General features: G+C 39.9%; 1 protein-coding gene across 1 annotated transcript in view; it reads right to left on the bottom strand.

The window, feature by feature from the left end:
- TAF3 (TATA-box binding protein associated factor 3) overlaps positions 1 to 17,329 on the bottom strand; it is a 117,759-nt gene that overhangs the window by 10,485 nt on the left and 89,945 nt on the right. Inside the window, exon 4 of the mRNA XM_075519586.1 lies at positions 12,694 to 12,776. Within this exon, the coding sequence (XP_075375701.1) occupies positions 12,694 to 12,776 (83 nt within the window). The remainder of the gene's footprint in view (positions 1 to 12,693; positions 12,777 to 17,329) is intronic.

Genomic DNA, 17,329 nt, shown 5'->3' with positions numbered 1-17,329 from the left:
GATACACCTTGTTATAATGGTAGAGTGAATGAAAACCGATTTTCATCATTACTCCGGGGCAATCACCCCGTTCACAGCTACAGATCCAAGCCCGAACAGGATGAAAACGAATTGTCGGCTTGCAGGCAAAGTGCAAATTCTACCAAGATTTTAAGTGTCACGACAGGTCAGTTGGTTTATAATCGGCTCTAACTGGCATGAGCTGTAACACGCTACATCTGGAGCAAAATGAGGCTCCAAGGTGTGAAATGGTTTCCTATCTTTGGAAGTAATTTATTTGATTTAATTCTGATCCTTACGGCTGAAAGCCCCATTGACTGCTTCATATAAACACAGGGAAAAGACATGTGCACCGAAAGGAAATGGCTTTTCAAAAATAGGATATGAGCCACAGGGCTGAATGATTGCTACGGGTGATGAGCTCCAGAAAAATGCTGTATCAGTACTTCAAAAGGTCTAGTAAAAAATCACAGCAATCTTTGTTTCTCAGGGGCAGAGCTCCAAAGAAGCTGTTTCTCTGCCCAAAGGAAAAACAACATTTGAAAAGTCCTAATTCTTTTCTGAACCCATGACCCATTTTTAAGCAAGGAGCAGGAGCTAAAGGGGTCTTTGTACATAGGAAAATGACACGTAATTAAAACTAGTACAACTCACTTGGATTATTGTGAGTGACATTATTATCTATTAGTATTGATATTCCCTTATTGATATAAGTTCTTTGACGCTAGAAAGTTAAGTGGTGTAACTATTTCATTACTGAAAAATCTCACACCTGGAACTGAGATTGTTGCACCAGAAAAAAAAGAAATACTCTAAGACATATGGGTAAGAGTGTCAAAAACACCCAAGGGAATTAGGAAGATTTCCATATGGTTTAGATTCTTCACAGATTAGAGGTGATTTTGAAAATTTTATTCCAACCCTGGAGGAGAATCAGTGTAATTTAAGCTCTGTAATGTAGGCTAATTCCCATATTACTTTTAGAAAGGGAAATTTAGTTTTTATCTCTTATGCCCTGCTGAATATTTTATTCTGTGCAAACAAGTCATATTGGCAAATACAAGCTCCACAAATACACGCTATGACCAACTCATGTGTTTGCAGAGTGCCAAAATTTATCAAACCTCCAAAGGAGCCCCTAGCAATTTTGCAAGTGAAAAGACTTCAGTACTTAAACTTGAAATTAAAAAAACATAAATATTTTTCATGTGATAAATTGCCTGCAACGTGCTATTCTTCTCTATGAAGGAAAATGAACTTTGAACACTTATTCCAAGGTATCATCCATTTTTGTGGACACTGCCTGGTCTCATACAAACGGCGCAACTTCCACCTAAGTGTGTTGACCTTCAATGGTGCATATGGAGCTCAACAGCCCATTCTCCATTTCCTCGGTATGGCAAAACCCCGCAAACATCCCTCCCTGAGCAAATGAGTCTAGTGATTTCGCAGGCATCATGTCACCTACTCCCATTCACAAGTTTATTAAGCTTCATCTCAAAACCAGTTAATCTTTTTGTCCCCACCATTACCCCGTTCCAGGATCTCACTGCCCTGGTGGCACAGCAACCTCTTCTCATTTCCAGCCTACATTCATAGCCAAATAATTCCCATTTGTTTCTCTGCCAACATTGTTCTTTAGCTTAACCAGCTTTCTCCCTCCAAAATGTTTACTTGCCTGATGTATCTGTAGCCAGCAATCATATCCCCTCTTCACATGCTAGACTAAACACACAAAGTTGCTCTCCTCTCCTATCTTAACACAGACTCCCCTGTGGTCCCCCTAACAGTGCTCCAAGCCCTCCTCTGCACCTGCTCTTCCCAATTCATCCTTCCTGAATACAAGCTGCCTTCGAGAACTGAATATAACATTTCAGATGAAGTATCAACAGGTTCTCATATGATGGCCCGGACACTTCCACTATCTCTGCTAAAATTACCCTGTTGCAACGCATCCTTATGGTCACACTTGTATCATGTTGGCAACTCTGTCATTCTGTGATCAACTAATGATCCCTCACCCCCTTAATGCACCTACCGTAGCGATACACCTACTGATTAGCTCTACTTCTGGCTGAAGTGTCCATTGGTACACTTCAAATGCAAAGCCTTAACTGCAATTTTTCATTTACTGAATTAAATACCATTTGTTCCCTTCTATGCAAGGGGATCCAGTTCTTTCCAGACAATCATCAGATCCTCATTTGTACTCACATAGTCCTTCAACCTTCACAGAATCACAGAATCGTATAGGTTGGAAAAGAGCTTTAAGATCATCGAGTCCAACCTTACTGCAACAAAACCCATCACTGTTCTACCGCCTTCTGTGACAAAATTTTAAATGAAATTATTAAATCAAACCAGTCCTGAAATACATCCTTGAGCATGTCCACTAGTAACCTCCTCTCTGGTTAGATAAGCTCTCTTACAACTCTCAGTTGTTATCTTCCTTTGAGCTAGTTCCTTACTACTGAGCAGTTTCTCTGCTAATCCCGTCTTTGCCAGCTTCACTATGAATGTCCTGCGTGATAGTATTAAACGTTTTCCTGAAATCCAGTTAGAATTTGCCATCTTTTATTCATCCAGAAGAGAGCATTCCTTCTTCCAACGGTAGAACATATGTCAACTTTATTCCAGCTACGCACGTGCGAGTGTCTCACCTCTTCTCCACCACAGCTGAGACTTTTCCTCAGAGGGGAAGCGATTTGATCCTGCACCCAGCAACTGCTTCCCCAGTCCAGAAGAAATCACTCTGCAGTGGGAGGTGAAGGCAGCCGCTCTCAGCATTGGTGGTGGAAAAAGAGATGCACGGCAAAAAATCAGCCACTGCCAGCCACATCTCTCACAGGGACTGCCAACTGGACTAGGCTAACCTAGAAAATCAGTTCTTTATCGAAGACTGATAAAGTGAAGACTGAAGACTGATTTGTGTTTTATTCCATTACTTCCAAGCATTTAATCAGCTCTTCCTTCAAAATTTGTTTTATAATTATGTGCACTGCTGTCACTGGGTGTCTAGATCACTTTCCCTTTCTTCCCTTCTTCAGCATGTCTATTTATTCTATTCTTTATTAAAAATAGATTTAGCAAACATTGCATTTTAAAATAAATGTATTAAAAATTACTTATCACTGAGTCTGCAAATCATGAGCCCATTCTTCTAGAACTTGGGAGAAAGATTATCCCATTCCTTGATTTCAGTGCATAAAGGTCCCTATATTTTGCTTCCCAATTCATTATGGTAATTTCCACCACCATCAACCTACTGTTGTTATCCATCTTGTCCTAGTTCTCAGGAAAGGAGAGAATGAACATAGGATCAGAAGGAAAGTATTCTTTCTGTTCTTGGCTCAAACCTGTATTATCCTTCATCTTCTCCCTGTCTTCATTTCCATGGTCCTCCTTCTTCCCTTCTTTTCCTATTTGCTCGGTAGTCTTCACAACATTTAATTCAGTTTGACTTCGGCCAAGCCTGACTTCACCTCCACAGTCTCGTGCCTTGAAGACGTAACTTCTTTGCTAACAGTCCTTTTCTCCTAGAGGTACGACACTTATTCCCAATGTCCTTTTGGAAGGAGTTACTCATATAAGTCACTCTGTAGTCATTTTGCTACAAGTGCCCCCTTCCCACATGCAGAAAACACCACTTTTGAATCCATTAGGTCTTCAGTCCAGCTGACATTTCTAGCTAACTCCTTTGGTTTATGGACATTTGCACTCTTGAAATTGAATTACAGGTTTTCTACTGTTTATTTTTCCATTATTTTAAGTGAAATAGAGTTCTGCTCTTGGGCTCCGCCCTCCGTATCTGTTACACCAGAGTATTTCTCCCAACAACCACAAACACCTTTCTGCCGATGACTCCTAAATCTCCCTCCCATTCTTTCTCACCATTCTGACTTACATCTCTGGATGGTTCATCGCTAGTCTGACAAAACAAAACGGAGCTGGTAGTGTGGCATCTTGGTATCTTTCATCTTCTTTTCTCTCTTATCATCAATAACAAGCTGCTCAGACTTCAGTGTGAAAACCACCTGGCATTATCCCCTTCTGCTGAGCTCTCAACAGCAAAACCAGAAGCTGGTAAAACATGTTTATGCCAATGAGCTCTTTGCAAACTTTCTCTTACGCGTTCCTTGCAAACTGCCTTTATTATCATTTGTTTTGGGAAATGTTATGGGATGCATGATCTAGAAACTTGCCCATAAACCAGTCCTACAGCTACCCTCTTCAATAGGAACTAGTGTAGAATATCAATTTTATTAACTACCAGAAAACTACGCCAGCATCGGTTTAGAAACCTCTAAAACTGTAATTTCCAGCTTTTTACCGAGACGTGTTTCTGAAAGAACCAAGCAAGCCGGTCAGTCCTGAACTTGGAGGCTCTGTACAGCTAAAGATCAACTGCTCACAGGACAACTTGACTAAATTCAGGTAGGACCATCTTCTTCCTTTGTGTCTACAGATGGCTACTTCTCTAGGGCCCTCTTGTCCACGTCCAGCTCCCAGGGACTGTAACATAAATCTTTGGGTGTATATGGTTTCCTAATTTTTGTTTAAAAACTTCAATAAAAAAGTGAATAAAAAGAAACACCTCTGTCAAAGACAAGAACAAATCAGTACCTTTCTCTCACAGTCATCTTCTATGGAGACAAAGTCTATTTTTTAAACAAATACCCATCTGCCTTTCTAATCTTTCACACATATTTGAATGGTTTCTGTTGTGCTTTATAAGGGCAGCTGCTCATGCCCATTTACACAAGCAATTCGCTTACGTGTCTAAACCTGCCTGAAGTTGTTTTTTTTTTTTTTTTAATTGTGGTATACAGTATACAATTTTTTTACTCTTGAGCAATAAGCAGCAAAATCAAAGAATCTCACAGTAAGTTGTTTTGTTTTCTAATGACTCAAGCCTTTTTATGGATTCACTTTTGGAGTCATCACCCAATGTGGCCAGCAGCAAAATGAAAATAATTTGCCACAGCCTACCACCTACCATAAACAGGACTAGTTGGGGTGGCTTCAGTAATTAAAAAAAAAAAAAAAAGAAGAAAAAAGCTAAGGATTACATCTGAAGTTGGAAATAATTCACACTCAAGGAAGAAAAAACTCTTCTAAATCACCTCTAGAAATATAAACAGAAGTGATCATTTACTTGTTTTGGTAAGAGGGATATGGTATTCTACACTTTTTTTTTCCATGTAAAAGCTGCAATCCTGCAGCAAGGGAGAGGCTGGGGAACCTCCACTGAAGTGAACAAGACTTTTGGATGGATACACGGCCACACACGGGTATTCTACTGCAGGATCAGGGCCAATATGTTACACTAAAAAAGAAAATCAGGAAAGGGATATGAATCATACCCAAGACAATATCTTCACGAAAATACATTCAGCATTTAAGAAGGCATTGAAAATCAGTCCTCCAGCTCTTATAATTTAAAAGACTACAGAACAGAAAAATGCGGGTATGTATATACACACACAAACACACACAAAGATTTACAAAAGATCACTGGAATTCCTTAAGCACACCTCTGCAGCCTTGGAGAGGAGCAAGATCACTTTTCATTACTCTGCCTCCTCACTTAGGTGGTCTATTGATCATATCAAAAATGATTTCACCATTCCATGCTCTTTTCCGTCCTACAGCAAAGGCTGGATTGACACCCAGAGTGTTAATTCTGTTAACAGACAGTTAACATGGTCTTTCTCAACTAAGTGCTAGACTGTGAAATAACTGGGATACCCACTAGTCCTGCAGTAAACACAGACTTACGCTGCCCGGACTCTATTGTTTAATTTTCCCAAACAGTAGTTTACCCTTCTACATTTTTCTCCCTGAAGTATCACTTTTTCCCTCCTATTTAATTCCACAATAAGTTCTCCTCCAGAGCTTTCTGTTGAATAAGCAACGTCTCGCAGGGTAACCAACACCGCCCACAGCTGTGTCCCACAATAGCCCCATGCTGCTTGCATTACGTCTTTCGGAGGATTTGGTCACGGTGCCTTAACTGCTCCAAACACTGCTCTTATTCATAAAAACGTGCGGAAGGAGGGGCTTCCAGCAGGATTCCTTTACCTGTTTCCCCACCACAAAACAGTGAAATAAATGGAATGGGTCATGAGCTACTTGGCTGGTAATGCAAACCTACAGCTTGACAAGTCAATAAAAAGCCAATCCTTTCCTCCCCAGCCACACGTAGGGAGCCAAGGCTAGAGGCAAACAATTTGGATATGCCTACACAGGGAGGTTAATGAACTCCATTATTCAGCTATTGTGGGCAAACACTATGAAGACAGTAATCTAAATTATCAAAGTCTGAGTAGCTCTCCACTAAATAGCACCCAAAGTTCAAAAGTTTCTTCACACGATCTGATTTATCCATACAAGAACAACGCCGTTAAAAATGAAAGATCCTGAATATCCACCAAAGATGATACTGTAAAAATGAGATGCATTCTTGGAAAGTATGTAGGGCAGAACTCTAGTTTAACTGAAGCTAATAGCAAAGTCCTGTCTTCGATATCTAGCTTTTTTTCCACAACTCCCGGGGAGTTTGAGCAGTTTTCAAAAAAATACATATTCATGTTACAGCGGCACCTACAGATCCCCAGTGAGCTTAGGGGAACACCAACACAGTCCTTGCCTAATTCTTGTCTTCAACCAGGTCAATAAAAAGCATATCGATGGATTTGCTAATAACTTCTTCTCCTCCTCTCCTCCCTTGGGGCCATTCCCTTTTTGAAGTCCGATTGTGTATATGTGTGTGCAGTTTTCCCAAGAAAATTCAATCTCTGGAGAGTTGGTGGCTCAACTCTTACGTAAATTAAGCTTGTTGCAGATAGAAGATCCATCATTTTGGCATCTGTTTTTGGAGAACATTACCCTATAATAAACTTGGTGGTTCTCTGCATGCTGCAGGTTAGATGATAAAGTTTTACAGCATTTCAAAAAGTATGACTAAAGAACTGTTTTACTGCAATTCTGTTGCCCAACTGTGGTTGCACTTAAAATAACGAATTCTTGAGCAAGTAGCAGATGACTCAAACCATGTAAATTTATGAAAAATAAACTCCTCCAGCAGACCAGCTGTGTTTCAGGTAGGGTTATAGCTTCAATGTGGAGATTTTCTCAAGCTACGTTTCCTTTCAGGCTTCCACTTTTTCAGACACATGTTATTGTGGCAACTTATAAAAATATGTGCTATGAGCACCTTATTGTGATAGAAGTTCTTAGACGGATGATCACAGAAACTCGGTGTAATAAAACAGAAAGCAACAGGACAGGTTCCCCTGTCCTCTTAGTCCCAAAAGTATGCTTTTGGGTCACCAATATTACACAGAGAGGTCACATCTGCTGGTCACAAAATAATTTGGTCTCTATATATGCCACTTGGCTTTGAGATTCCCTACAAAGGATGTCAGCTAGCTATGCTGGTGGCATGGGGATATTAGGCAGTCAAATGAGCCTCCAAACAAATATAAGTTAGGCCTTGGACTGATAATATCCTACCAAGCGATAAAAACCTTTAGTGGAGTCAATTAAATATCTGGATAACAAAACTTCTTCTATCCCTTAATCCTTTTAGGATTTTATTTTACAATCCACAGGTTATTTAATATACGCTTTTTATAGACACATATGCATACATATCTGAGCATGTGTGGGATTTGTTTTTGGAGAAAGTCACATATCTACTCACTTTAAAAATATGTAAGACAAGGGGTAACTTCGTTAGAGCGGCAGGTCAGGTTTACAAGTTAAACATTGTTAAAATATCTGTCCTTCCCCTTCTCATGTCTGGTTTTCAGGTTCCCTGCTGATGGGAGAGCTATGATAGAATGCAGTACAAGTCTGGAGCAAAAGTCTGATATTTTAAGGTAAATTTGGAGACCCGATTTCACAGAAAAGATATATCCTGCTTCTAAGTCACAGAAGCACTGAAACAGCACCAGTGAGTTGTACTCTGCTTTGTGGTCTGGCATTAGTGTCAGAAGCCATGTGGGTTTTTTTTTTAAAAACTGTATTTAAATGTAGAATAAATTTATCTGAAGTATCAAAAATTACAGCACATACTTTGGCTAAAGTTTATGTCAACTGTGGTAGTAGCTGGAATGTCAACACCTCATCAACAGATATGCTTTTAAAAAACTTACGTGTATGAAAAATGATTGTGCTTAGGAAAAATAACCAGACAAAAAGAAACCATGATGTAACTGAATAAAGGATTAAATTCTGCTCATCATTTGCAGTTGATTTAAAATCTAGAAGTCTATACTAGCTGTGGTGTTTTGTTTTGTTTTTTAAAAAGATAGCATCTCTAGTTCCTTCCTATACTAACTCAGTTAGCAATCTACCTTGATAACACTGGAGTGGAAAAAAAAACAGTGAAAAACCCTTCTAACATATCATTCAAATCATATCTAAAAAGGTGGTCATAAATATTTTAGAACCCAAGCAAACTAATAAGAGCTAGGCCCATTAAGGATAAGATCTTTTACAACAAATTAAATAAAACAATTTATTGAAGCCTGGACTTGAGATAAACTAGATTTACTAGCTGACCTTTTATTCATTTAAAGAACAAAATTAGCTCTAATTGCATTAGAATGGAATCCAGTAAATTTCTTCTAATGTGGCATCCATGCAAGTATTGCTGTAATTGTTTACAACTAAGATGGAAATGCTTTGATTATAATCTACTTTCTTCTTGTTTTACTGTGCAGTTAAAACACTTGCAAAAAACCCTAAAGTAGAACAGTTTTCCCGATATTGGTTTCTCCATCCTTCAGCAACAGTACATTTTCATGTCTATTAACCTAACGTTATTAATAGCCATCTCTTTTGAACTGATGTGTGTTGTAAGAATATTTGCACAGCAGACAAGCTCGAATGCAGCGATCACTTTGAATCTAGGAGCAATATGTACTCGTATTCACAGAAACAAGAAAGAAGGAGACTTCTCTGCCACTACCATCACTGCTTTGTATGTTGGTCCAAGCAGAGGAGCCAAGAGGCAAAATGATAGAGAATAAACTCTTTGCTACACTGCAAAGGCATTTTCCTCACCATTGCTGCATTATTTGGGTAACCTTGTGTTGCTGTTATCGTGCTGTGTTTATGGTGTGATGTGAATCCCCATTTCAAGCTCCATCAATCTGACACTTTTTCTTAAGACACCTGAAAGACCTCCTGGCCTCACCAAGATCTGTATGTACTTCCATTAAAGACAATGTTTTATATGAAGTTGCCCCCAAACAAACCAACCTCCAGTTGAATAGGTACTTAAGTACCTCCAAAAGCCTCCAAACAGCTCTTCTCTCTAACAGAGGCCATTGAAATAACTCACTAGTCCAACTAGTTTTTACTCATCAAATTCTATGAACCCCCCAAAACTTTTCTCATACCTTTCCATGGCGATTTATGGTATTCTCAAATAATCCCATGCTAGTAAACACCAGAGACATGCTAATTGAAACATAACATTTCCATATGATAATTACCAGATGTTCAAAACTTCACTACCAACACAGATGAAACAAAAGTTTAACTTTCCCTTAACATAACACATCACAAAATCTTTTGTTTCTGCCTGTTACGAGCTATTTAAAAGGCTGATGATCCTACTCTGGTCTTTTCAACTAATAACTTCAAATAGAGGTCGCAGAGACTTCTGGTATTACTTCAGAGGTCCAAGCCACATGCACAGCTGAGGCTTTGCCTCAGAGCCACACCAGTCCTTTTCATAATGGTCACAACACATGAAAATTAAAATATGCTCTGAGTTCAGGCTGAATATTAATTGTTGAGGATGAAAGCAAAAGTATTATTTAGAGCAGGACAGCTCTACTGTGAGCTCTGCTGCATTAGACACCTGATTGACACGCAACACAAAACACGTGGTGTAAACTGTATTTACTAGTGTAACGGCAAATTTCTTCCTGGATTTTGCCTTGGAAAACTATGACAAATCCTAAAAGCTATTACAAAGCTCCACAAGTGCTTGTTTGCTATCAGTCAGAAGGTGCAACTGGGTGATGCAGCCATTACAACGGGACAATTTAGGGTGCCAGTATGGTAAGCAGTAAGGAGATATTTAAGGTAGAAAAGGGAAATCAGTAAGCAAATAGAGATGGAATACTAATGACTCCAACCTCGTTTGGTTACGCAGCGTAAAGCAATCTCAAGGCCAAGTGTCAGGTGGAGAAGATGAAGTTCCCCTCCTAGGCTTAGTACAGATGCTGCAGAGAGCTGGAGCACAGCCACTTTTTAGCATTACCGACCAGCTGCCTCCAGGACTCCCCTGTCCCTGAAGATCTTGGCCCTGGTGTTTAATTCTCCCCTAATTTGTCTAGAAATTTTGAGCTAAGCCAGCTTTGTGTATCTCCCATCCTGGAGTCAGGGTTTAAACTCTAGGCTCCACCATGCTAAGGATCACACCACCTGCTTTGGAGATGCATATCAGCTGGTGATGCACTTCAAGCTATATTAATTTGATTAAAAAGTTTATCCTTGATAACGTGAGACATCAATCCATGTATAGCTTCTATGGTGGTCTTGCAGCTGTCTCTTGTTGCTTTTGCAAGTTTGTCTTCTGATTTCTTATCATGAGTCTCTAAACCCAGCATGAAGCTGCCCCTTCCAAGCTGAGCTTCTGACTGTTCTAATTTTTCAGACAAAATCAAAGACTTGGCCAGTGGTGTAGTCAGCATTAGTAAGCAAACTAGAAGAACTGAGGGTGTTCACCCAGTACTTGTTCCACAAAAGCTCAAGCAATTTACGATCCGAAGATGACTTAAAGTATGAGACTTCTAAAGCATAATACTGTTTACAATGTATACCAAAGTCTTCTATTTTATTAAGCGGAATAGTCTGGTATTCAGAGGGACCTTCATCTGGAGGTTTGTAGACCTTAGGATATGTCCTAAATGCTCCAAGATTTACTTTTCCTGTAAGATGGCCCTGAAGATCTTGGCCCCGGTGTTTAATTCTCCCCTAATTTGTCTAGAAACTTTGAGCTAAGTCAGCTTTGTGTATCTCCCATCCTGGAGTCGGGGTTTAAACTCTAGGCTCCACCGTGCTAAGGATCACAACACCTGAGGTCCTCAGATGGTGGTCAATGTGCCACTAAAGACGCATAAAGGAAACTGGGATAGAAGCAAGTTTCCCAGAAGGCCCTAAAACAAGATGTCACAATCTCTGACCCACTACGGGCTGGCAGGGCTGACGACGATGTACCCATATGATTTGTAGCAAGCAGATGGAGTCTGAAGACCCTTCTCAAAATGTGTGTGGGTATGAGAAAGACTGAGGTGAGAGAAGATGGGAAGCAAAGTCATCTCTTTGGTGCTAAAATATAGCTTCAGAACTTTAATTTAGAAGTTCTGCCTTGAAAATACGACTTAATTTTCCCCATATAAACACTTGTACAGTCCTTGAAGAAGAGGAGTTTAAAAGTATCCATAGCTCCTCAAGAAGGAAAATGGATTTGTGGGCTTTAAAGGGACAGCCTGTCTAGCCGTGCACATTCAAATCACGCACAGCAGGACAGACAACTGTTCTGAGAAAGCTAGAGCTTTCGGACAGCAATCTGTGGCACAGAAATTTTAGATCATACTCAAATATTGTGAAAGGAAGAAAGCAGAAACAGTTGAAGAGCAGGAAAAAGCCCTGATATTTGGGGTGGGGGTGTCCCATAGAAACCAAGAAATGACTGAAGTCCCGTAGCAACTTCAAATGAGTAAAACTCAGTTACCTACTGAGGAGTAGGACAGCATAGAAAAACAGAATAATCATCAAAGATGCCATTTAACTTATTAAGCAGAAAATTAGCGATTAGGAGATTTAGTTCAGAATGGCTATAAAAGAGAAACAACTACATTAGTGATATTTAATGTGATGAATGGAAAGGAAAAATCTGTTTGGTGCTCATGTTTACCATCAGACATGAAAGTGTGCTCTGTGCCATTAAAAACATGAAAAACCTGATTGAAAGAAACCCTTCACATACAATACAGGGCCGGCCTAAAAAGCCCAGTGACGCATGGTTTCCCCAGCCTCTCCAGCCATCTGTTTATGCTGTATGATCTCAGGATAGGGATCATCCTATTTATGCTCATACAGTACAAAGTAACTATTATTTGTACAACAGCACCCAATAATTAGGGAGCTAATGAACCAACATTTGAAATGCGTTAGGTACACTCATGAATAATCATCAACAGTTATAATAAAACAGATGCATATAAAAGGGATTTCAACTGTTATGTTTTAAAGCATAAAACAACTGTCAGCTGAAGAGCATTATGAAACTTAGCTGTAGGTTACACTAAGGATAACCATCCATTACGGAAACCTCACTAAATGTCACTGGAGGCATCATAGGGTTCTAGATGGAGTCTTGTAATCCATGCCCTAGAAAGGCACGGAGTGGGAAACACAGTAGAATGGACGGAAAATTATGGGTCCCACTTGGAGAGTAGCAGAAAAAGGGCAAAATGTCCAAAAAGTTTCTACTGGCAAGTGTTCTGCTTGATATTTCATTAGAATGGTCAAAAGATGTCATAGCTGTATGAATATCATTTGCCGCTAATTTTTAAGCGTTTCCCACTGAAAATAAGACCTACCACAAGTGTCAGAGGATGAACTGTGGTAAGCATACACCTTGCAGATGGATTCATTTGTACTTACATCTTGTCTTGACCTGCACCCACTCTTAATGTCAGCCGAGGAATAACCGGTGATGGAGCTGGAACAACTGGTTCCACCTTTATCTGTACAAGGGAACACAATCATCAATCAAAGACTGCAGGAAGACTCCGAAAAATATATTACATGACAGCACTGATGGAGTTAACTAAATAGAGTACATCAGCTTAATGAGACAGACCTATGACAGACTGATCACCGCACTCTCACGCTTCATGCTGTAGCATAGATGGTCAGAGTTCGTCGGGAGCTCCCAGCCATAGCAAATCACACATATGAATTCCAGACTAAAAAGTCAGCTTGAAATTTCATTGCATTTGTACCTGCTCGTACACTTTGTTAACAAGTCCTCCTGATTTAGTATTTTTCTAGAGAAACCAAAACCCCCAGTATGTTCCTAAACAATGACGTGAAATGCTTGCACCTTAGTACTCAAACTTGATAGGTGCCAACTGGTGTTTGCACTTTTTTCTGATATTTAAATTCAATTATTTCCCAGGTTCATCACATAAATGTACTGTGACCCTCTTGAATAAAAATTAGACACAGAGGAAGCAAATAAACCCCAAGCACCGACACTGAATACTTTATGAAAGTGCTTATCCACATAGGTGTAACAGAACCACTGCTTTTTAATGCAGTTAGGATGAGGTTTCTAATGGTTATTTTTCAAATGGCCTGGTTTCCAGTCTGGTGGAGTTTAGACCACTTGAGTATGTCCTTAAACTCTTTGAACCAGTATCTGCCAAAATTACCAACTCCCATTGAGCTACTGCTTTGCAAAATCTGTACAGAATCATCTCAGATTTTACAGTTGACATTGCAATGATTCTCCATACATAAGTTGCTCAAATTATATCTATATATATGAGAAGTGTACATACATTATATATATGTGTGTATATATAGAGAGAGGGAGACTGATCTCAGTTTGAGCATGTGTGTCGCTGTATTTAATAAAATAATCACTTAGCTGAATCTGGTCTGAGAACTTAAAGAGACAAAAATAGTATGCGTACACTAAATGGAACTGAGCAACTCTCAGTGGGAGAAATCTGTTTTACAAAGCTTTCATACAGAAAGGGAGGGCAAACAATCAATTCAAAGCACAGAAAGCAGCATAGGAGACAGCAGGCCAGAGTGGGAGGACTCAGTTAGGACTTACACTGAGGAATGGTAATGACAAAGTCCCGTGCCACACACCTTGCCCAAAGAATCTGAGCTGCTCATTAGGAGATGTCTACTCCAGAGAGGGAAGGGCTGCAGCCTGAGTAGTATTTCTGTTTTGACACAGTTAACCATGCTTTTCAGTAAAGCTCTCCATAGATATGTATTAGCCTACTTCACAGGCCTCTCTCTACGCTTTTGTTTATATAGCACGATTTTTTGTTATGTCATTCCCCTGGAGCGTTGCAAGAGTTTTTTTCCTCTGGCGCTCCTAACGCCGGCAACAATTTCACTGCCACTTTCCATAGGTAAGTCTCTTAACTGCTTTCCCAGCATCTTAACCTGTAGCATCGTCCACTTGATAGAGACATGGAACTGAACCATGGGTACAGGAGGCTCAGGCCAGTGGCTTTGCACAGACTATCTTACCTCTTTTCCTGCAGGCTTCTCCTCCTCTGTAGTGCCTACTTTGAACACAAAACTTCCTAGGACAAGCACTGCTGATTAGCTTCCAGCACACAGCACAGAAAGATATCCATGTCATCCATCCTTTGTATAAAGGTCCTTTGTATTATTATTTGTACGCCACCAAGATGTTCTAAACAATGGTGGTGTGGGCTCATGCGGGAGAAGAAAAGCACGCAGAACACTTCTTTATGCTCAGATACCAATATCGCTGTCTGTTGTGAGAGGAAAACTGGGTTCCACGACAACCCTAAATCTTATCCTTTGATATACGAGGAGAGGAAGCATCTTTCTACAACATGGGTTTGTGTGTAGGGTTTGCATGACTGCAGCAGAGGGAAAATTAAGGAGCATTCACAGTTATATCCTGGATATCTTGGTCTTCCTCTACACTGACGACAGGATTTTGATTCACGAATAAGGGCAGGTTACTTTGGGGCATCTCCGGCAAGCCCTGCCCCGATGCAAGGGTGGCTCCATTTCTCACAAAGCAGTTCCTCAACCACTTTAGTTTACAGCTCAGCGTATTAAGGTTAGCTGAAACTGGGTCAGCAGCTGCCTCGTGAGCTGCTCAGTCACTCCTACAGCACGCCCGGTAATCTCCATCGTAGAAGTGGGGTGTAACTGTTTCAACTGTCTGCTTTTAATTTGGTAGTGCACGCAAGGCAGCGTCCCAGCTCACCGTCTCCTTTTCTGGCTCCAAGGGCAGCACCCCAACACTTACTGCGGAGCACAGAGCTGCAGGCAAGCCCTACGCAAAAGCTCCTCTTCCTCGGTCCCACCACCGAACACATCTAGCATGCAGCCTTCAGCTTCTGCTTTCTGCCATTTATGCAGAGTATTGGTTGCTGTTCTGGGTCTTCAAGCAGCTTGGGGCAACATTACAGGGAAAATGTCATAAAAAGCTTCAATTCCCCAACAGGATGGGATGCACACTTATTTAATAACTATAATGATACTGAAAACTGGAAACGTTACCGTTGAGTCACTCTTTTGTTTAAGTATAGCAATATTAGAAATAGAAATCTGATATTTGCTACTGGCCATCAAGAGCTGAAACTGCAGTTAGCCCACAAACTCATCTTTCGGGTTGCACTTACGCTTCCGAAGCAGACGCACCGCGGAAGGTTAAGCGTCCGAGCAGTAACTCGATCAATTGCTCTTACGGCACAACTGCTGGCTAAATAAGTCATTGTGTGATCTAAAAGCTAAATTAAGGAAACATGTACTTTTAGGGGTTAAAACGAAAGAGCAGCATTCTGGAGTAATACTGGGAATTGGGGCCAGCAGAAGAGCATTTACAGTGGATTACTAAGCTTCCCAAATCACCAAAGAGGTAAAGTCCAGCAATATAAGACTCCTTTGTAGCTAACTAAAAATACATTGTCAGTGGATTTGTCCAGTTTTATGTATAAGCAATACTTCTTTCACCTGAACTAATACTAGTAGTCATATAAGCCCCTTATTGCCATGTGCTGCATTTTTTTTGCTAATCTTCAAGGATTTAGCTTCTTTGCCACATACCTCAGGGCACCAACTGATAAAGCTCTAACTCTCCATTTTTCCAGGACACCAGCGGTGCGGCCTTGCAAAAAATGAAAATCGCTCAAGAGATTTAAAGGGGAAATTTATTTTTAAAATCCTGACTTGCAGCAAAGAGGTGGATTTAAAAAAAGCTTATCTATCAAGAATCAGTTTAAATTTTAATTCTATCTGGGGACTCTTTCATGCATTCTAGCTTTAAAGTTTATCTTTTGACAGGGACTTTTTGCCAACGTAATGGGCAGCTTTGTCAATTTAATTTGTCCAAGTTTTTATTACTGTTGAACTCCTTTTCCTAATATATATATATATATATGTTCAGTCTATACCTAAGCTTTACCAGTTTGTATTTGTTTGTGTATCTGTTATATTGCTCTAAAGCAAAACTAGATATAGAGATTTGCAGAAGAAATGCAAAATCAAAGGTAGGAAAAACAAGCAACTCATTGTCTCTATTTTATATACACACGTATTTAACTTAAAAAGAAATCTCCGCAGAAATTCTTAATGAAATACTGACAAAACATCTCAGGCATGAGGGGCAGACAGACAAAATGGGGGATCCATGGAAGCATTGCTGCAGTCTAAAACCAGACATTAAATTAACATGGACAACTGGACCACCACCCCGTCGATCACCGACTCATCCACAGCAGACAAATGTTAGTTCTCCAGATCACCCAGATTCTGCACTGAAAAACCATTTGTCAACTTAAAAAATATGTCAAGTTTTGAAATCAGCAGTTTGTTTCAAGTCCAGCAGGTAGCACAACAGAGTACAGTGGCAAAAAGGAAAGTGAGGAATGTCCCAAATCTGAGCTTGGACGAAGTGAGTATTACACTCAAAGCAGGATGTAAAGAGCATCTTGGTAAAACCAGAACTTATACAGTGCTTCCTAATGCTAAGGATAGAGATTTAGGAAATCCTGTGTCCAAGGTTATCGCATATGAAGCCAATCTCTTTCTTCTTTTTCTTCTTCTTCTTTTTTTTTTTTTTTTAATATTAACAATTTAATATGTATTATAAGGTGAAGTGACAAAAAATTAGAGCAAACGCTGAATTAGGGGAGCCATTTCTAATGGGATTTCAAATCTGATAATATGCAAATATGCTGGTTTCATTTCTTAAATATTAAATATAATCTCAAGATTAGGTGATACTGGAAAGAAGAAATTACCTTTGCCTGATGTAAATCTGTAAGAGTTACAGGAGTGGAAGGAGCTCAACCTACTTGAAAACTAGCTTTCCTCTTCTCTCTCTCAAGCGTAAGACTCAAAACGAAAGGTGACATTTGAACATTTGGAGCATAATTTGAAAACAATTTTTTTTACTTCAAACAAATTGGAGCAACAAGGGGGCGGTCTTGCTAAGAGAGGATTCAGCAGCTCGTCTGAACATCTGAGATAACTGGTGAACTTGTTTATTTGAAGGCAGACTGCTCCT

The sequence above is a fragment of the Mycteria americana genome, chromosome 1, assembly GCF_035582795.1.
Source record: "Mycteria americana isolate JAX WOST 10 ecotype Jacksonville Zoo and Gardens chromosome 1, USCA_MyAme_1.0, whole genome shotgun sequence".
Classification (NCBI taxonomy): domain Eukaryota; kingdom Metazoa; phylum Chordata; class Aves; order Ciconiiformes; family Ciconiidae; genus Mycteria; species Mycteria americana.
Note: the sequence above shows the minus strand (reverse complement) of the source record. Positions and strands in the feature narration are given on the sequence as shown.